Below are 20,771 nucleotides of genomic sequence, written 5' to 3'. Positions count from 1 at the left end.
TTCACATTACCATGGTATCTAGGTAATGCAATATGGCAATGTACTTCAGCAGGGACACAGTTTTGGTGATACAAAATAGAACTGAAAAAGTCTACTTTCCCAGCTATTATTAATGTTATCTTTTGGAAATATTTTATTGTTTATAAAAAGTCCATATAAATGTGCTTTTATTACATTGCAGATGTGTGCCCTGAGAAAATAAGATGTATATATTCACTGAACTGAAAACCCTGATATGATCTTACAGGCTTGCTATGACTCCATAATAAGAAGTAAATAAAATTCTCAAGAACAGAGCCTATAGACCCATGCTTAAAACTTGGCCCTGCTCATAGTGAAGTAAATGGCAAAATTTCCTCTGATGTTAGTGGGAGCAGGTTCTTAATTCTTCTGATTGCAATACAGAATATTGTAAGAATGTAGGCCAAGCTGCAGTGCTTGGATGTGAACTTTCCAAATGTTTTGGGATGTTTGGATCCCAGATTTTGGTTCAGGCTTATCTCTAAATAAAATATATCTGAATTCTATCATTAAAATGTTGAATTTGGGACTTTCATGTTCATGCTTTTTGTGATCTTTAATAACTATAGCTATATAAGATGTTCTTTTGGAGCTGATTATATAGCCTGCTGGACCATAAGTAAATACTGTCAACATTTTTAAAATATACTTTAAATTTTGTGTTTACACTTGGATGATTTTTATATAAGAAACCATATTTTCTGTGAATGAAATGTGCAAAATGGTGGATCTGCTTTACAATGGGGGATTAAACACAGAATAAAACAGAAACTAACATATTTTAGCTCAAACATTTTATTGGATTTGCACATATACAGAAATATCTAATGTAGCTCACAGACTAAAATACTTTAATTGATTCTTAAAGTATATAGCTAGTAATCCAAATCTTACTGTTAGATGGCTGTTGGAAGGAGTAGTTTAGGAAATATATAAAATAATATGCAGTTTTTGAACAAATCTCTGTTTTGTCACAATTATTGCCTCAACTAGATAATCTTGTTGATTTAACAAAATAATTTAGTAGGACATGCTGCTGATTTGAGAAATGAAATTAATCTGTTTTTGTATCTAACTAGTTTTCAGCTTTAACTAATGCAGTTTAATAGTTTCAAGAAAATAAAAATAAAACCTGGAATATATTGGATATAGACAAAAAACTATTGTCTTCATTCACATTTCTGTAGGATTAACCACTCTGCCCATGAACAGTAATGTTTTGAAAGTTTCTTCATAAATTATAAAGAGGAAAGGTCGGTTGACTTTAACAGTAGGAGGCATTGAGTATGCAATAATTTCTGACCCACTAACACTTGCTGCTTCAGTTCCTTTCTCATCCACTTCAATTACTGCTCTTTGGATAATCTGATAACACCAAGAGAACAATGTTATAAACACCAAAAATTAGACTCCTTATGTGGAGAACATTCATCAATGTTCCTAACATCTATTATATGGCAGGCCTCTGACATACAGACAAAGCAATAGAGGATCTCAGTGAGGATCTGCTCTTGCAACTGATGGTTGCACTCACATAGAGCCCCTGCTGGCTCCAGTGTGACTGCACAGCTGCCATAGTCTTTCTGGGTATGTCTACGCTACCACCCTAGTTCGAACTAGGGTGGTAATGTAGGCAACCTGAGTTGCAAATGAAGCCCGGGATTTGAATTTCCCGGGCTTCATTTGCATAAAGCCGGGTGCCGCCATTTTTAAATGTCCGCTAGTGCGGACTCCGTGCCGCGTGTAGCCTTTATCCATTCATAGCTCAGGTTGGCCAGACCACGGAATCTATTTTACAATAGCCTCAAGCCGCTCCTGCCTAAGCCTGTGTCTGCAAGCTTCATGGTTAGTGCATGCTCTAGAGATGTTACATAAAGGTTGAACGTGTTAACATCACCAATACCAAACTCTATTGACTGTGTTAAAGTCCTAAATCTGCTTCTGAATTAATGTATGTCTCATAGCCATGGTTTATTTTCTTATTTTGAAATAACAAGCAGAGCATCCACACTATCAAGCCCATTATTTCAACATGACATAGGCTGGTTATTTCGAAATAATAACTCCTGCTTTCCACGAGGAATAACATTAATTTTGAAATAGTTATTTTGGAATAGCGGTAGTATGGACACTCTACTGCTGCTATTTTGAAATTACTACTCCTCAGAGTCATTCAAAATAATTACTGCCCTATGCTTCTGGGGGATCTAAGTCAAGGTAGCACATGCACATTAAGAGAGCATACCTCAGACTAATTTCAAGGCTTCCCTGTGGTGTGAATATGCTATTTTGAAATAGTTATTTTGGGAGTTATTTTGAAATAATTTCCTAGTGTAGGCATGCCAACAGTAACATACAGTTATGCTGCAATGGCCCAATGCCAGCTGGTGCATTGCTTTTAAAATCAGTTAACACATGCTATTAAAGTTAGATTGTTTTATAATAAAAATCATTAGTCTAATAATTCTGGGATAAACAGTTTTTCCTGTTATTGGCACAGGTGCAAAAGTGTGCAACAGATTCTCAACCTGATTTACATACATTAAATGGTGTAATAGTCCATTAACTAAAAAGTCACTATTTTATATTTTGTATTTTGATTCTTGGGGTATGCAATAAATAACCTTTCTGATTAAGATCAGCTTACCAAGCTATCCTATTTTAAATACTTTTACATATTTGTATTTGGGGAGTCAACTACTTGGTTAAATACTTTAAAAGGGTGCAACATATGAGAACCACAGTGGTCCATTAGTATGGAATGGGTTAGGGCCATGTTCGTGTTTTATCTTCTTTGGCATGTCATACTGCTGGATGGTGCTGGATTGTAGTTTTTCTCTGCACAGGTGTACAGAAGAGGTGGAGGAAGTCTCTGAATTCAAGCTGGGTGAATAGTGGACTTGTCAGTGTGCTAGCAATTCCAAAAAATAAAAATGAAAAAAACTCTTTTGGGTGAACTTCAGAATGAAAATTTGGTGAAGTACAAAGCCAAAAACATTTTTGTTTTAGATCCAAAAAAATATTTTTTATCTGATTCTGATTCTTATGTACCATTGCAGGAAATTTTGAAACTAAAATGTTTTTGAACTGAATATTTTCAAAAGAGTTTATATTTAAGCAAAATGTTTTGATATTTTTCTGATTTTTGAACTAGAACAATTTGGCAGTATTAACACTACAAAAAGGATGTGCATGCATTGGAGAGGGTCCAGCGGAGGGCAACCAAAATGATTAGGGGGCTGGAGCATATGACTTATAAGGAGAGGCTGAGGGAGTTGGGTCTGTTTAGTCTGCAGAAGTGAAGAGTGAGGCGGGATTTGATAGCAGCCTTCAACTTCCTGAGGGGAGGTTCCAAAGAGGCTGGAGAAAGGCTGTTCACAGTAGTGATGGATGGCAAAACAAGGAACAATGGTCTCAAGTTGTGGTGGGAGAGGTCCAGGCTGGATATTAGGAAAAACTATTTCACTAGGAGAGTGGTGAAGCACTGGAATGGGTTACCTAGGGAAGTAGTGGAGTCTCCATCCCCAGAGGGCTGTGTCCAGACTCAAGGGTTTTTTCGAAAAAAGTAGCCTTTTTTCGAAAAAACTTCTCCTGCGTCTAGACTGCAGCCGCGTTCTTTCGAAATTAAATCAAAAGAACGCGGCTTTTCTTTCGACGGCGGAAAACCTCATTTCACGAGGAAGAACGCCTTTTTTCGAAAGTGCCCTTTCGGAAAAAGGCGTTCTTGAATGCAAACAGGGCTTTTTTGAAAGAGAGCATCCAGACTGCCTGGGTGCTTTCTTTCGAAAAAGTGGCTTGCTTTTTCGAAAGAACTGCTTGCAGTCTAGATGCTCTTTTTCGAAAGAGGCTTTTTTGAAAGTATCTTTCGAAAAAGCCTCTTTCGAAAGAGGCTTGCAGTCTAGACGTAGCCGAGGTGTTTTTGAAAGTATCTTTCGAAAAAGCCTCTTTCGAAAGAGGCTTGCAGTCTAGACGTAGCCGAGGTGTTTAAGTCTCGGCTTGACAAAGTCTTGGCTGGGTTGATTTAGTTGGGATTGGTCCTGCCTAGGGCAGGGGGCTGGACTTGATGACCTTCTGAGGTCTTGTCCAGCTCTATGGTTCTATGATTCTATGAACACATTTGTTAAAAGTTTTAATATCACCAAATCTGTATTTTTTGCTGGAAAATGTTTCACGTATAAAATGTTGCCTAGCTAAATTCTGAACTTCCCCCTCCAACTGCTTTCCCCTGCAGATTTGTTCAAGAGAAGCCAAAATATGACTGTTACAGGATTGGGAGTCAGGACTCCTGGGTTCTGTTCCTAACTCTGCTGTGAGATCTTCAGCAAGTCACGTGATCCTTTTTAAGCTCTTTGAGACGGGAACTGTTTCTCGTTGAGTCTTCATATAATATCTAGCACAACCAGTTCCTCATCTTGGCTGGACCCTCTCAACACTAACACAGTACCAAATATAAATATCAAGAAGCACCTTGTAAGTCTTACCTGTGATACTTTGACAAATCTTTGATCTGTGAGTTGACTCAGGTCTGCCTTGTTTGTGAAAAGGTTTTTAATTCCCAGACCACGGAGCAGTTCATGCATCTGGTATTTCTGGTCTAATTTGAACTTTGGAAAGATAACGTCCATTTTTCTGCAACCAACATATATACTGGTAATTCAGTGAAAAAACTGGCAAAGTCCTAATTTTGGAACCAAAAAAATGTTCTTTTCACAGGATTAATTTTTCTCTATGAATTTTACTTGTCTCATTATCCTGGAAAATACTCAATCATTATTATTAGAAGGGTCATTCAGTAATACTTTGTACTTTGTTACACCTTTCATCAGAACATCTAAAAGTGCTCTGTAAAAGGTAGTGAAACTATCTCACTTGTATGATGCAGAGCTGGTTATCAATATTACCCCCAGGATGAAACAAAATACAGGACTATGTAGCACTTCAAAGACTAACAAGATGGTTTATTAGATGATGAGCTTTCGTGGGCCAGACCCACTTCCTCAGATCAAGTAGCGGAAGAAAATAGTCACAGCCATATATACCAAAGGATACAATTAAAAAAATGAACACATATGAAAAGGACAAATCACATTTCAGAACAGAAGGGGGATACTGGGGGGGGGGGAGGGAGGAAGGCGAATGCCTGTGAGTTAATGATATTAGAGGTGGGGAAGGGTAGATGTCTGTGAGTTAATAGTAGATTATATTTATGCTATCATGTGCCGAAAGTGTCCGTCTGCTATGTACATTGGACAAATGTCTCAGACACTTCGCCAAAGAATCAATGCCCACAAAACAGACATTAGACAGGATCACAAAGAAAAAACAGTTGCTTGTCATTTCAACCAGAAAGGACACTGTCTCAATGATCTACTCACCTGCATCCTACTTCAGAAGACATTCAAATCTGCACTTGAAAGGGAATCCTCTGAACTGGAATTCATGCTAAAATTTGACACTCTCCGCGGGGGGCTGAACAAAGACCCCAGCTATCTTACCCATTACAAAGATAGCTTCCCCAATTATCACCTCTAATACTATTAACTCTCAGACATCTACCCTTCCCACCTCTAATATCATTAACTCACAGGCATTCGCCTTCCTTTCCTCTCCCCCCCCCCCGTATCCCCCTTCTGTTCTGAAATGTGATTTGTCCTTTTCATATGTGTTCATTTTTTTAAATTGTATCCTTTGGTATATATGGCTGTGACTATTTTCTTCCACTATTTGATCTGAGGAAGTGGGTCTGGCCCACGAAAGCTCATCATCTAATAAACCATCTTGTTAGTCTTTAAAGTGCTACATAGTTCTGTATTTTGTTTCAGCTACACCAGACTAACACGGCTACATTTCTATCACCCCCAGGATACGAGAGATACAAGGTGATCAAAATAATATCTTTTCTCAGATCAACCTCTGCTGGAGGGAGAGATGAGCTTTTGAGCTACACAGAGCTCTTCTTCTGATCTCAAGCACTTGGATGGGAACATGGGACTCAAACAGACCTTTTCAGTGGAGGAGAGGGTGATGTTCAGTTTGAATCCTTTGTTTGCCTCCAAGTCAGGAGTGGACAATAATTTTTGATGGGAGGCACTCCAAGAATTTAATAAGTGCTCAAGGGCTGCACTCTTCCATGGTATTAATGGAGGAGGTTCGGGTGGGAGATCTTGGGATGGAAGATGGGAGCAGAAGGGAGCTTAGAGTAAGGGATTGGGTTGTGGGATCTGGGAGGGAGTTTGGGTGAAGGAGGGGATTGTGACCTGGGGCATCAGACTGGGGTGCAGGAGGGAGTGCAGCATCTGGGAGGGGAATGTGACCTGGAGTACGGGTGCAGGGGTATAGATTGTCACCTGGGACAGGGTATTGGGGTGCAGGGTCTGGGAGGAGTAAGGGTGCAGGAGAGGATTCTGTCCTGGGGAAGTGGTGTAGGAGCAGGGAGTGCAGGGTCTGGGAGGGGGTTGTAATCTGGGGCCAGAGTGCAGGAGGGGGTCCAGGGATTTGGGTTGTGACCAGCAGATTGAGATGGAAGGTCGGGAGTGGATTGTGACCGTAGGAGGGGGTGCAATGTCTGATTAGGTGTATGGGTGCTGGAGCAGGGATGCAGAAGGTTTGTGTTACATGGGGTAAGGGTACAGGAGGTGGGCAGGGATTTGTGGGCAGGGAGAGGTTGTAGTGCCAGAGGCAGGCTGTGTCTGGAAGACCTCACTTGGGTGACTCCCAATCAACAGTCCATCAGGTTCCTTAGCCAGAGTCCCTGCTTTCCAGGCCCTTGTACATGCTCAGAGTAGCTGCGGGGACTATGTTTGCTGCTGTTAATTCTGTGAGCCCAAGAAATAAGGGGGAGGTATACTTTACATGCTGCCTGTCCTGCAAACAGACAGGTGCTTTTGGCTGCAAACCGTCCAATGGGTTTGGAGCAGCGTGAGAAGTCTCTCGCCCCATTCCCTGAGCTCTCAGCATTCAGAGATGCTCACATGGCCCTGCAGCTGGCTTTTCTGAGTTCTGAGCGGGGCGGGGCGGGGCAGGCGGGGAGCCAACTGAGGCTCTTGTAAACCAGATCTGATGGCTTGGCAGGCCAAATCCAGACTGTGAGCCATAGTTTGCTCAGATCTGCTTCAAGTGTTTGATACCTGACAAAAAGTTCTGTGGCCTAGTCTACAATCTACGCAACTTGATAGATCTTAAATTGCATTTCCACACCATCCACACAGTGGGAGGTCAACGTAAGCAAATGCTCCCAGATGCTTTCCCTACTCCTCATGAGGAGCAGGAGTACCGGTGACAATGGGAGCACACTCTGAGTTCGATTTAGTGGGTCTTTACTAGACCCACTAATTCAAACCCCAGAACATTGAACGTGGCAGTTCTCAAAGGCTCATCTCTCTCACCTTTTATTGGACTAACAGGAGTTAGTCCAATAAAAGTTATTACCTTACCCACCTTGTCTCTCCCTTTTATGTGGCAGACAAGAGATATGTAACAGTCACTTCAACTACTACTGAAATTGAACCAGCTCTGGGATTGAATGTAGCAGGGCACAAAATGCCACTCAACAGTTTAGGGCAGTCAGTAAAGACTAGTTGAAATGTAGGAGAATTAAGATAGGTAAATCCTTGCCTAACAACTTGTTATAGACAGTGAAGCTAATGCTTTTCCTCTTATGAAAAATGTCAGATCCACAAGGGGTCAGAACTTCTAGTTTCCTTCAGCACCCAAAATAGCAGCCCAGTATCCCCATCTTAGAATAGGGCATTGATTAATTCAATACTGAAGTGGAGAAAGACTATCATCTACTGAATTGCATTGTTATGAAGAGATTAAATTATTTTCCATTTTTATAGTTCAACCTATTACATATTTTGTATTTATGCCTTATTGCCCAAGTAGGAAGTCTCTTCATAAGTAAGTTGCACGTGCCAGTTAGTCATGCTGCTTTGGCTACAAGTGCAAAATTGAAGACCACAATTAGTGCCTGATGTTTGGGCTTGGAAAGACTGGACTGTGCTCTGTGAGATGTACATTTTTAGTGGGCTACAGGAGATGAATCAGAGCCTTAAATGGAGGGTTCATGTGAGAGCTCTGCACCACTCTTGCTTGCAGAGGTTCTGTTAAGGGTGATTTGGAAAGAAGTCACTTCCATGAGAATGTCACTCCACAGATATGCCAGCACGTAAATGGGTTGGGAAAAACAGACAATCTCGTTTCTTTTACCTCAATAAATATGAAATGTTAAAATGTAAGTGCAAAGCTGTACCTGGTCTCCATGTTTCTAAGCCACGATTCCATAAGCTCTGCTGTTATGTGATCTTCAAGTGAACCGTAATCTCCCTCCTTTTCCGGCATGGCAACAAGCATGTGTGCACTCCCGCTAAAGGGAAGTTTTAGCACAATGCATCCTAAGTTCTTATCCAAAGTTGAGGCAACCTTGTCTGACTTAAACATCATGGGCACCTGTACGTTCCTAAACTTGTCTATATGGAAAGTCTCCAGTTCTGTGAATCTAGCATTGAATGGATGCAGCCATTTGCCTTAGAAAAGAAAGAAAGAATAATTATTCACACTCACACTTGTTCATGGTAACAATACTGATGTCCCTAAAAAAATCCAATTGTATCTGTTGCTATATGGTAATGTTGGATTTTGGGCCCTTGTTACCTACTATGATATCTTTAGTATACGTACGTCAAAGCTTTTTACAACACAGGAAGGCAAAACCACAGAAACAGATCTAGGCTCAAGAGGGATGGAAGGGAAAGAACATGATCAATAAATATTTTCCGCATTGTCCCATTCATGAAGCGCCAATGATGGGTTCCCTCCCTTGGAGTACTATGGACTGAGCCCCTATATTTGATGATACCTAGGTCCTGCATTTCCTTTCTACCAACTCTAGACAGCCATTTATTTCCTATCTCAATTTCTGGCAGAGAAAGGGATCTGGATGGAATCCAACTGGGTTGGGGTTAGTCAAAATAATACAGGAGAGACAATGTTGATAAAAGGTGGTTGCTTGTTGATGGGGAATTGGCAGATGCAACAAAGGCATCAGCAGGCTGATATTTTAGAGGTTGTCAATCTGAGACTTATTTGGATCCATCTCTAGACATGGTTTCCTAGATAACAGTGATGGCCAAAACCACTTTCTGTCACCTTTACACTTGACAAGATCTTTTCTTTTCAAAATGCAGAGCTGGTCATAATTGGCCATGCTTTTGTCACCTCAAAACTAGACTACTACACCATTTGGGATTAAACATGTTGGCTAGGTGGAAGTGTTGGCTACTGTAAATAGTATTGCTCCTATATGCCATTCTCTGCACTGGTTAATTTACTTTGAGTTTAATTCACGATGCTGGTTGCTATCTGCCAAAGCCAAAATTGTCCAGGATCCTGTTCTCAGACTTGATCTTTGCCAACAAATCTGCGTGCACTCACAGGAACTTCTGACAAACTATCCTCCCTCATGGGCATACATCCTAGAATTTGCTAGTGCTAAAAAACAGTCAAAGCCTGACGTTGCCATTTTTGGAGTCTGGTGTTAATCATAGCACTTTTTTCAGGCTTTCTCTTCATTACATTCCTTTTAGTAACAGTAGCTCTCTCTCTCTCTCTGTGTGTGTGTGTGTGTGTGTGTGTGTGTGTGTGTGTGTGTGTGTGTGTGTGTAAAAGTGCTGGGGGTGAGGGAACATGCCATGTATGCTCCCTATTGGAGAGGGGAAATAGCCTACTGAATTGTGTAATGGGAGCCCAGGTAATGCAATCGTAGATTCCTTCTAAATCAGTGGTTCCCAAACTTTTCAGCATCATGCCCCCCTTTCTGATTTTTGAAAAACCCTCCCCCCCACACACCAAAAAAAAACTTCTTGAGGAAAAAAAAAGGAACTGAGCAGGGCAGCAAAACTTGATGGGGGGGGGGGGAGCTGGGTCACCTCGTGCCCCCCTGGAATTTCTTCGTGCCCCCCAGTTTGGGAATCTATGTTCTAAATGAATGTAAGAATGGTAACCAGTCCTATCTTTCATGTCAAGTCAATAATCTCAGATAGAAGTTATTTTATTTTACATTTGCCCTGAGCTGGATTAAATTCTATAGTCAGGTTGTCTTCTAAACATCTTTTCCCAAAACAGAATCTCCCAGTGTTGTTACTCTTGCATTAGACACTTTTAATGTATACCCTGCTCTTCTCCACTCATTCAAAGGACCTGGGGGGGGGGCATTACTGGGGAAAATGCCACAATAAAATGTACTCTTCAGGTTGCAACATTTTAATGAGGGATGTGATATTTTGGCATGCCGTGGCATTCTGGAGAGATTGGGGTTATTGCTTCAGAGCTGATCCAGGTTTGCAAGTGACTAAAGTTTATCATCTGATATCTTTGCATACCTGTGACCTGCAGAGTCCTCCCCATCATAACACTTCCATATGAGTTTCATCCCTAAGAAGACTGATGAATTCAGGGACCTGAAGGTAGCCTGAAAAATCACTGGTTGCTCAGGGGATACTCCAGCTAGGTCCTTTAGACCCAGGCTATTCTCCACTGGCTAAGTGAAACTGAAAGAAAAGAGTCAGACTCCTGTCCTGGAATAGAAAATTTGATGTGTAATCAGGGAGTTTTGTTATGTGACAAGCAAATGGCCTCCTTCACATTGAGATAGGAAGTCTCTGCAGAATCTACTTTTCAGCAGCCTTATGGGGGCTTATTCATGACCCTAACTTAGCAAATAAACTTTGGTATGCTGTGATTATTTTTCCTAGCTTGCTTGTATCTCCCTTGCTAAGCTAAGAATATTTCAGATTCTGATAACTTCTTTCTGTTGCTCCAGATCAATACATGAAAGATCCTTTGGTCTTGTGGATTAGCAGTGGTTCTTTGCCCTGATAAAAAAAACTCTGGTATGAAATGGGGAGACTCTGGATTGCCTTCACCAATGTGCTCTATAAGAAATGAATTGGTGCCCTCAACCCAGTATCTAGAGTACATAGGCCCATATTACAGTTACTGTTACCATGGGCACTTTAATAATTTGCTTTGCAAGTGCTTTGGAGGACAGGGTCATAATTCAAAATGATCTAGACAAACTAGAGAAATGGTCTGAGGTAAATAGGATGAAGTTTAATAAGGACAAATGCAAAGTACTCCACTTAAGAGGGAACAATCAGTTTCACACATACAGAATGGGAAGCGACTGTCTAGGAAAGAGTACTGCAGATGGGATCTAGGGGTCATAGTAGACCACAAGCTAAACATGAATCAACAATGTGACACTGTTGCAAAAAAAGCAAACATGATTCTGGGTTGCATTAACAGGAGTGTTGTGAGCAAGACACGAGAAGTCATTCTTCTGCTCTACTCTGCACCAATTAAGCCTCAATTGGAGTATTGTGTCCAGTTCTGGGCACCACATTTCAAGGAAGATTTGAAGAAATTGGAGAAGGTCCAGAGAAGAGCAGCAAAAATGATTACAGGTGAAGAAAACATGAGCTATGAGGGAAGACTGAAAGAATTGGGCTTGTGTAGTTTAGAAAAGAGAAGACTGAGAGAGGCTGTGATAGCAGTTTTCAAGTATCTAAAATAAAAGGGATTAAAATGAGGAGGGAAAAAATTGTTCTCCTTGGCCTCTGAAGAAAGGACAAGAAGCAATGGGCTTAAATTGTATTAAGGGAGATTTAGGTTGGACATTAGGAAGGACGTCCTAACTGTCAGGGTGGTTAAACACTGGAATAAATTGCCTAGGGAGGTGTAGAATCTCCATCAGTAGAGACATTCACGAGCAAGTTGGATAGACATCTATCAGGGATGATCTAGACAGTGCTTGGTCCTGTCATGAGGGTTGGGGACTAGACTTGATGATCTCTCGAGGTCCCTTCCAGGTCCAGTATTCTATTATTATGATTCTATAAATAACGTTTTTTTAATGGCCGGGAGTCCAGAGATTCAAGGGAAATAGAACAACCTTTTCTTTCCTCAAGATGGAGCCTTTAGAAGAGGGTTAAAAGAGGTCAATAAGGTGCAGAGAGAATCTTTTCACTTCTTTTGTCTGTTTACTAGCTGTTCTGAGTATGGAGGTTGGCAGTATTCGAGGAACTTTTCACTACCACTAAAATCATTTACGATTTTAATTTTTTTTATTAAAAATGACAGCTAATGGGGGACAACAGGGGAATACCATAATGATGAAAATGCCTTTTATCTAAAGGAGAAGCCCTCTAGCTACAATAATTATATTTGAATTATTAACTCAGTTATAATGGGTATATGACATATGTACATAATCCAGTCTGCAATGACCTCAGTAATATTGACAGGTTTGCCTGATGCACGAATGTTATTCATCGTATTCAGAGCTCAGTTACAAATCTAGGCTAGCAACATCAATCCCAATGGAATTTTTCTGGAGCTACACTAACATAACTGAGATCAGAGACTTGTCAGTTGGCTTTTTATAAATTATGATCTTATGGTGTAAAATCAATAGTTACCTTTAAAGAGAACATAATTCACGAGAACCAGTTTAGCATGCTGGTCAAATTCCTCAAAAAGCTTTGGGATTTTTCCTTTGGTCTTCTTTTTAATATTCTGATTTATGACATTTTTTGCATGGGTGGAGTTGTGAAAATCCACACTTAAGAATTCCATATCAAAGAATTGCTTGGATAGATTAACGAAAGGCTCTTTGAGTCTGAAGTTCCTTTGAACAAAAGAAATACTTCCTTGCTGCAGAACAAGCTCTTCATTCTCGGTGATGTTATCTTTCAATTGTTTAAACAAAGCTGGCAACTGATGAAAATTCTCTTTGCCCTGCAAAAGATGGAGGTTTGTACCCTGAATTATTTGCCTGTAGGTTTCCCCTTTAGCCGCGAGCATAAAGACAGCCATTAAAAATGACATTGAGAGTGGGGAGAAGAACACATTATTGTCATGTTTTAGTGCTATTTTCCTGTAGAGATTGAATCCAAAATTCATGTTCTTTTCAGTGAGGTTGTAAAGAGTGAATTCTAGAGGGGCTTGTTCTTCAAATGGCTCTGCGGTGCTTCTATGCTCAATAGTGCCATACGGATTCTTATTATTCTGCGAGAAATACTCTTCTTTGTGTTTCTTTTGATTTCCAAGAGACATACTTAATTCAATGCACAGTTCACATAAGAGAAGAAGGCAAATTCCTGCTTTCATTTTGGAGTCCAGCAGTGAGGTTTTTCTAATAAAAAAAAAGAGAAAAGAAGCAACAAAGTCAACAACAGTTTTTCTTTTCTCTTTTTAACTTGACAATACTTTGATTCTGGGCTTCCAAATAAAGAGGCAATGAAATGGAACCAAATGGCTCCTTCCACCATCTAAATTTCACCAGCCCCATCAACTTACAAACCAACAGTGTAAAACATGAATGGCCAAATCACAAATCAAAAGGCAAACTGAAAATAATGGAAGAGAGAAATCTCTATCCTTTCAAAATGGGTGCAAAAGAGACATCATAATCTTTAGCAAGGAACTCACTTCAGATGCTCCCAACAGTTCATGATGAAAGTCCCTCACTCTTCCTATGTTAAATAGAAACTTTTCTTAAAAGAAGAGGTTCAAATTTTCAGATGAGGCACAAATTTGAGATCAAGGATCTGATTTTCAAAAGTGCTTAGCACATTCATCTCCATTCAGATCAATGAGAGCTACCTATTTTTAATGTGAGAAATACAAATGGAGAGAACGAGAGAGAGGCTTCTTGACAATTAAAGGGCTAGTATGTATAATATGCAGTATGGTTAAAAGTACCAATGTTGACTTTCTGCACACTGTATACTAAAAAAAGTTCAACTATCTCTACTAGTTCTGAGTCCCATAAATGAGAAACTCTGAGAGTTGACCATATTTTATAAAAAAAAGTGATTGGAAGAATTCTACATTTCAAAATGCTAGAGAATCATTTGAAAATTGCTAGAGGTTTTGCTGAATAACTTACACTTTCTTTTCTAGGGAAAATGAGCTTGAATGACATGCAAGTATCCCCTCCCCCCTGCCCCCAATTACATAGAAACTTACAGGTAGGAAAAAAGCAAAACATGGATAATAATTTTTTGGGGAAAAAAGAGGTAGTGGGCCTGATTTTCTTCTGATTGTTTATACTGCTGTAAATCAAGAGTAACTCCACTGAAATCAAAGGCATGATAATAGTGCAAGAGTAGTATAAAGCGGAGAAGGATCACACTCCAGGCCTCTTTTACTTTTTAATTTAGCTTTGTATGTTTGTGAAAATGAAATCTTTTGTTTTAGAAACAGGATGGTAATAGCACAAGAAGGAATCAAATATCAATGACCCTTCTAGACACACACCTCTACACCCATTTGGAGGATAAAAGAAGACTTATTGTTACCTGGAACCAATGCCTGCTATTTTGCTAAGTAAGTGTACGGTTTCCAATTGTGAGTGTTGATTGTGTTTTGAAATGGCTCTGCCCTAAGGAAACCGGGGGGGGGGGGGGGGGGGGGGAGGGGGCAGAAATGGCAGGTACTCCAGACTCTCATGATGTCTGTAATAATGCCTGCTCCCTACTTGAATAGTCAATCTGAATATTGAACTCCTGTGTTGGTGAACAGCAGGGATTCAAATGCTTTCTTGGCAAGAGCGATGTCTTTAGTTTTTTAATATGTGAATAGGCAGCTTGTGAACTTCAGATATGGGCCACTTTTAAAGGCAGCTTCCTCGTAGCAGAACACAGTTAATCTTATGCTCATGAATTTGTGCAGAAGCAAATCAATGAACATGTCCTACAAAGATGAAGGAGTGTACAGTGGCGGACCTTACAGTAACTGGACTGCTCAGAAGCATGACTTAGACATAGTATCGTCTGCTGGAGATCCTGTTGAATAGGGAAGGGTGAACATAGTACTTTCTTCTAGCCTTGCAAACAAGACTGCACTATCTTAATTTCCATGTTACTGCTTGTGTCTACTGAGCTGTGCTGAAGTTGTGAGGCCCTGGACTGAGAATCCAGTACCTCTGCAAACAGGTAAGGCAATTCATCATTCTGTTTTACTTTTCATTCAACTGATAAGGATTATTTATTCTTTCACCCAGACTGGTATCCAGCCCATGTGTTGTGTTACCTCTGATTCTTTTGCACTTGACTTATTAAATATTGTTTTGTAAGAACTGGTGAATGCTGAAGCAGACTTGTGAATGGACTGTGGGTGAGAAGTTTATACTTTGTGTGGACGCAAAGAATGATTTCTCAGAAACATATATGTAGAAGCATGGTCTGTAAAGCCATGTAATGAGAAAGTGAAATTTTCAAAAAGGCTCCAATTTAATGTTCAAATTTGCTCATGCAAAATCCAAAATTTGCATGTGAAAATGAAAGTTGTTTGGAAAAGTTACACCTCTATGTGATTTCTACATTTATATGTGTAATTGCCATTGGAGCATTTAAATCCAAGATACTGTACATACAAAATAAACAGTATATTTAAAAGCAGTGTGTGAATTCTTTTCCATACAATACAGGATAGAATTTCACTTTAATGTAGTATTTTGAAATTCCTTCCACCCTCTCCCACAATTAAGAAATGTACTAAGTGGCTAGAAAGACAAATGATCTGGTGCCATCTGAAACTTCCTTTTGCACCGCTGTTCTTTATATGGGAGTGGTTATAAAAATGGAGAAGAGGTGTGAAAAGATTGATTCTGTTAAATGGGCCATTATTAAAATAGTAGATTTATTAGTTAACTAGATAGAGAGAACAGTCTGGATAGATGTTTGATGGTTAAGGGCTATCTGTCCTGTAACATTGGAGCATGGTAATTGTTTAGCTTGATATTTGCCATATGGACAAGGCAATATGTGATAGACAAGGGGCTTTCTTGATGTCTCTTTCAGCTCTACATTTTTATGTTTCAATATAAAATATCTGGTATTATCTGAGTGCCATAAATTCTGAGTTGAGTAAGCCCTTGTGATTGCTACATCAAGATGTTTACTTGGGTGTGGTCTCATGCCCTGAAGAGGTAATTTCATGAGGGCTGTGCCCACAAAAGCTCATGATACCATCTACATGTTTTGTTAGTCTATAAAGTGCTACCAGATCATTTGTTGTTTTTCTTCATGTGAGCAGTGAAACATTTGGGCACAAAGTAACAGCACACACTTGGCAGTCAGGCAATCAATTCTCTGTTGAAACAGTGGATTAGATCTTGTACAAGATGGTATCCCAGACGGGCTATAATAAATGAATCGGGAGACAATGAAATTGTTGAATGTGATGCATCTTCCTAATCACATGTAAATGTGGGAAATATTAAAACAAGCAACTTTAAAGCACTTTCACAAGTTTTAGTATTTATTTAATTATATCTGCACACCCAGTGGAGTTCTCCATGCCCATCATACATAGATTAAAGTACTAGATGTGAGTCATGAAAGCTCCTGTCATTTTATCCTTTTAAAATATGACTAGAATCCCAAATATAGAAAACAGGAAGCTCCTCTCATAGGTTAGATTGGACTGTCTTGAAGATTGCTTCTTTCCCTCTGGAGCATCCCAACAGTTGGAACTATTTGCAAGAGCTGACCTCAAGAGTGAACTCAGTGGTAGTGGAGTATAAATGGGTCTGACACTCACATTTTCCCTTTCTTCCCATACAAGCACTGCAACAACTACCTTGTTCCTCAGGTATCTCTCAAAACTCATCAATGCAATTGCCAACAGGGAGCTGCATTCCGACTCTCCCCATCCCTGCTGTGTTGAATAAGCTAGCTTCACAGCACGTATCCTATATATTTGTCCAAGGAGCAGGAACCATAGTCCTGGAATGGAGATGGCTACGAACAGTGCTCTCAGTAGACAAGGCTATAGAGCACACATTTTAGCTTCACCTTTAAACTAAACATGTATTACATCTGTGACTCATACATAGTGTTTGGGCTCAGATTTTGCTTTTCATAGAATCATAGAATAATAGGACTGGAAGGGACCTCGAGAGGTCATCGAGTCCAGCCCTCCGCCCTCAAGGCAGGACCAAGCTCCGTCTACACCATCCCTGAGAGATGTCTATCTAACAGGTTAGATAGACATCTCTCAGGGATGGTGTAGACGGAGCTTGGTCCTGCCTTGAGGGCGGGGGGGCTGGACTCGATGACCTCTCGAGGTCCCTTCCAGTCCTATTATTCTATGATTCTATGATTCTAACCTGTTCTTAAATATCTCCAGAGAGGGAGATTCCACCACCTCCCTTGGCAATTTATTCCAATATTTGACCACCCTGACAGTTAGGAATTTTTCCCTAATGTCCAATCTAAACCTCCCCTGCTGCACTTTAAGCCCATTACTCCTTGTCCTGTCCTCAGTAACCAAAAGGAACAAATTTTCTCCTTCCTCCTTCTGACACCCTTTTAGATATTTGAAAACCGCTATCATGTCCCCCCTTAATCTTCTTTTTTCCAAACTAAACAAGCCCAGTTCATGAAGCCTGGCTTCATAGGTCATGTTCTCTAAACCTTTAATCATTCTTGTCGCTCTTCTCTGTACCCTTTCCAATTTCTCCACATCTTTCTTGAAATGTGGCGCCCAGAACTGGACACAGTACTCCAGCTGAGGCCTAACTAGTGCAGAGTAGAGCGGCAGAATGACTTCACGAGTTTTGCTTACAACACACCTGTTGATACAACCTAGAATCATATTTGCTTTTTTTGCAACAGCAGCACACTGTTGACTCATATTCAACTTGTGGTCCACTATGACCCCTAGATCCCTTTCCGCCATGCTCCTTCCTAGACAGTCGCTTCCCATCTTGAATGTATGGAACTGATTGTTCCTTCCTAAGTGGAACACTTTGCATTTTTCTTTCTTAAACCTCAGCCTGTTTACCTCTGACCATTTCTCTAACTTGCTAAGGTCATTTTGAATTATGTCCCTATCCTCCAAAGAAGTTGCAACTCCACCCAGTTTGGTATCATCTGCAAACTTAATAAGCGTACTCTCTATCCCAATATCTACATCATTGATGAAGATATTGAACAGTACGGGTCCCAAAACAGACCCTTGAGGAACTCCACTTGTTATCCCTTTCCAGCAGGATTTAGAACCGTTAACAACAACTCTCTGACTACGGTTATCCAGCCAATTATGCACCCACCTTATCGTGGCCCTATCTAAGTTATATTTGTGTCCTTGATTATTGGCAGATTGTCATTTATTGTTAATATAGTTAATTCAAATGATAGAAATAATGTGATCACATCAGCTAAGTGCTTAAGGTAACATTCACTCTGTCTTAAAGCCTTAGAAGCCCTCTGCACAATTTAAACCTCATCTAATCCTAGGTCCTTTGCACAGGAGCAAATGTCATGAGGAAGATAAATGCGTTATGAAGACAGGATGAATGTATGCTGATCGGAACCTCAAAAAAACAAAAATCCTGCTGATCTGGGAACATTGCACAACTAAAGGGCACACAGTTGGACAGACAGTGTATTGCTAGTTTGGAATCATGAGGAGTTTATTTATATATAAGCTTTACTGGTAACATCAATAATCTTCTGATAAACAAAGCTTCTTAATGGTAAAGAAAGTACAGTAATTCCTCATTTAACACTGTAGATGTTTCAGAAAATGATTGTTTTAAGTGAAAACATGTTATGCGGGGTCAATTTTCCCATTGAAAATAATGGAAAAGGTGGGGGTTGCAATTCAAGCGGTGGTGTCTGTTGGGACCGGGACATAAGGTTGGGGGAGAAAGGAGACTGGGTGGCAGCAGGGAGGGGAGGTGTTTGGCTCTGGGGAAGGAAAGGGGAGGAGAGGGAAGGGGGATTGGGTTGGGAGTATGCCCCTGTGACGGGTTTGCCAGGACCCACACTGGGTCTGGCGAGGGGGGGGGGTCTCCAGGGAATGGCACAGCGAGCGGTGAACCCTCCGCCACTTTGCAGGGAGGCTGGGGAAGCCCCGTGCAGCTGCCGGCGATGGACTGGCTGGGGAAATCATGTTATTCCGGGGATGGTCGTGTAATTCAAAAAACGTTCCCAAAAAAAATCGTGCTATCGCGAAAACGTGTTAAGTGGGCACGTGTTAAATGAGGAATTACTGTATATGAAAATAGCAAAAGAAACTTTGGAAACCATCGTGTATTTTTTTATCTAAAATATAAAAGAAAAGGTACAGAATGTGAAGTTCTAATTGTATTTGGTTCCCAAAGATCTGCTTTTAACATTGCAGAACAAAAGACAGAATTCATTACAATTATTAACAGTTAAAGCAGGAAAATGTTAGTAAAAACTTTGAGGAGTTCGGTGGCACCTTAAAGACTAACAGGTTTATTTCTTGGGCATAAGCTTTCATGGGTAAAAACCATTTTGTCAGATGCATGGGGTAGAAGTTACAGAGGTAGGGCTATGTCTTACATTTCCCTACCTCTGTGAGTTCAGTTCCATGGATCTGACGAAGTGATTTTTCTAGATGAAAGCTTATGCTCAAACAAATCTGTTAGGCTTTAAGTTGCCATGGGATTCTTCATTGTTTCTGCAGATACAGACTAACACGGCTATCCCTCTGAGACTTGATAGTATAAACTCTGTTTTATGATGATTTGTAGTAGCACCATTTCTACAGGAGGAGGTTTCTTGCTTTTTTTGCTCATACGAAAAGGGTTCCCTTTGAAAACATTATAGCATTTTAAATTAAAAGAAAATTTCAATATACAGATAAAATTTACTTCTTCTTGAAACACTGTTTCATTTTTAAGAACATGCAGATATAATTACCCTCCTCTTCCCCCCATAGCTATTTAAAATTCTCAGTTTAAACAGTTTCATCTTACCAACAAGGCAGCTCTTCGGTTACTTTTTCTCAATCAACTATACTTAAAAAAAACAAAGTTAAAATTATGACTGTTCGGTAATGAAGGTCACCAGCAAATATTTGGTATTCCAAAGTGTAATGCTCTGATTGTGTAGGTTACACATTAACTACTGGTACACAGTGAGAGATGAGTTTCCTATAACTGGAATACCATGTTCCAGTAATTATTTTATTGATCTAAAAGAAATAAAATTATGTCAACAGTATCTCCAGTGTACAGATCCTGGGACCTGATCTTTGGGTCTTATTCCAGCAATGGGCATTTGGCCTGATTGAAGACTAGAGTGGAAGTGAAGTAGGGCAGTTGGGGGCCCAGCTCCCAGTGGGAGTCAATAGATGCCAGGTGCTTGACTCCCATCTCTGTGCTTTTTTGAAATCTGCCCGGAAAGTGAGAGGTCTCAGATTCAGACCACTTTCCTGGCACTGAATAGAAGAACTCTGCCTCCAGTATGGGAGAGATAGAAAGAGAGAAAAGTAATGTCACCGTGATATCCCTCTGTACATGCAGAGTGAGACACAGTGGTGGCGGAGGGGGACACAATAGCACGCCCAGTCTTTATGCAGCACTTTTTTCCCCGACAAAGCTAACATTGGTTTTACTGTTAAGCCAGCTTTTGCTGTCTGTACTTTAGGATTCCTATTTCTACTGAAGCCAGTGGGAATTTAGCCTGTCTGTAGGGCTCAGATTGTGAACAGTTCCCTACAGGTAACTGACACTCTAATAATCTAATCCAGGGGTGGAGAACCTATGGCCCATGGGCCGGATGCAGCCTCCAGCCCCTGAGGCTCGGGGCTCCTCCCCCCCCAGAATTGGGAACATCAGCTCCCACACTCTTGATGCCTGATCTAAGATTGTTTACATTTCTAATTACCTGCCATTAGGGTTGACAGGTTCTTTGTCCCAGGATCAGGCC

At 40.4% G+C, this 20,771-nt stretch overlaps 1 protein-coding gene and 1 long non-coding RNA gene across 2 annotated transcripts; one reads left to right on the top strand and one right to left on the bottom strand.

Annotated features, from left to right (window-relative positions):
- Window positions 1-800: 800 nt before the first annotated feature.
- On the bottom strand, window positions 801-19,953 carry SERPINA10 (serpin family A member 10). The gene is made up of 5 exons (XM_006133681.4): window positions 19,817-19,953; window positions 12,498-13,213; window positions 8,273-8,546; window positions 4,503-4,650; window positions 801-1,386 (listed from the first exon to the last, which is right to left on the bottom strand). The coding sequence occupies exons 2-5, from the start codon at window positions 13,186-13,188 to the stop codon at window positions 1,195-1,197; spliced, it is 1,305 nt and encodes a 434-aa protein (XP_006133743.1). The 5' UTR covers window positions 13,189-13,213; window positions 19,817-19,953; the 3' UTR covers window positions 801-1,194.
- Window positions 1,319-4,475, top strand: LOC142829084 (uncharacterized). The gene is made up of 2 exons (XR_012903314.1): window positions 1,319-3,934; window positions 4,002-4,475. It is a non-coding gene; the product is annotated as an uncharacterized LOC142829084 (long non-coding RNA).
- Window positions 19,954-20,771: the final 818 nt, after the last annotated feature.

Source organism: Pelodiscus sinensis, chromosome 4 (assembly GCF_049634645.1).
Source record: "Pelodiscus sinensis isolate JC-2024 chromosome 4, ASM4963464v1, whole genome shotgun sequence".
Classification (NCBI taxonomy): domain Eukaryota; kingdom Metazoa; phylum Chordata; order Testudines; family Trionychidae; genus Pelodiscus; species Pelodiscus sinensis.
Note: the sequence above shows the minus strand (reverse complement) of the source record. Positions and strands in the feature narration are given on the sequence as shown.

What these genes read in the sequence shown, in the direction of transcription:
- SERPINA10 (XM_006133681.4), bottom strand. Translation starts at nt 13,188, where the DNA reads ATGAAAGCAGGAATTTGCCTTCTTCTCTTATGTGAACTGTGCATTGAA. An exon ending in GAATTATGTTCTCTTTAAAG is followed by an intron (nt 8,547 to 12,497) that starts GTAACTATTGAT and finishes TTCTTTTCTAAG; the next exon opens with GCAAATGGCTGCATCCATTC. An exon ending in CTTAGAAACATGGAGACCAG is followed by an intron (nt 4,651 to 8,272) that starts GTACAGCTTTGC and finishes TGTTGGTTGCAG; the next exon opens with AAAAATGGACGTTATCTTTC.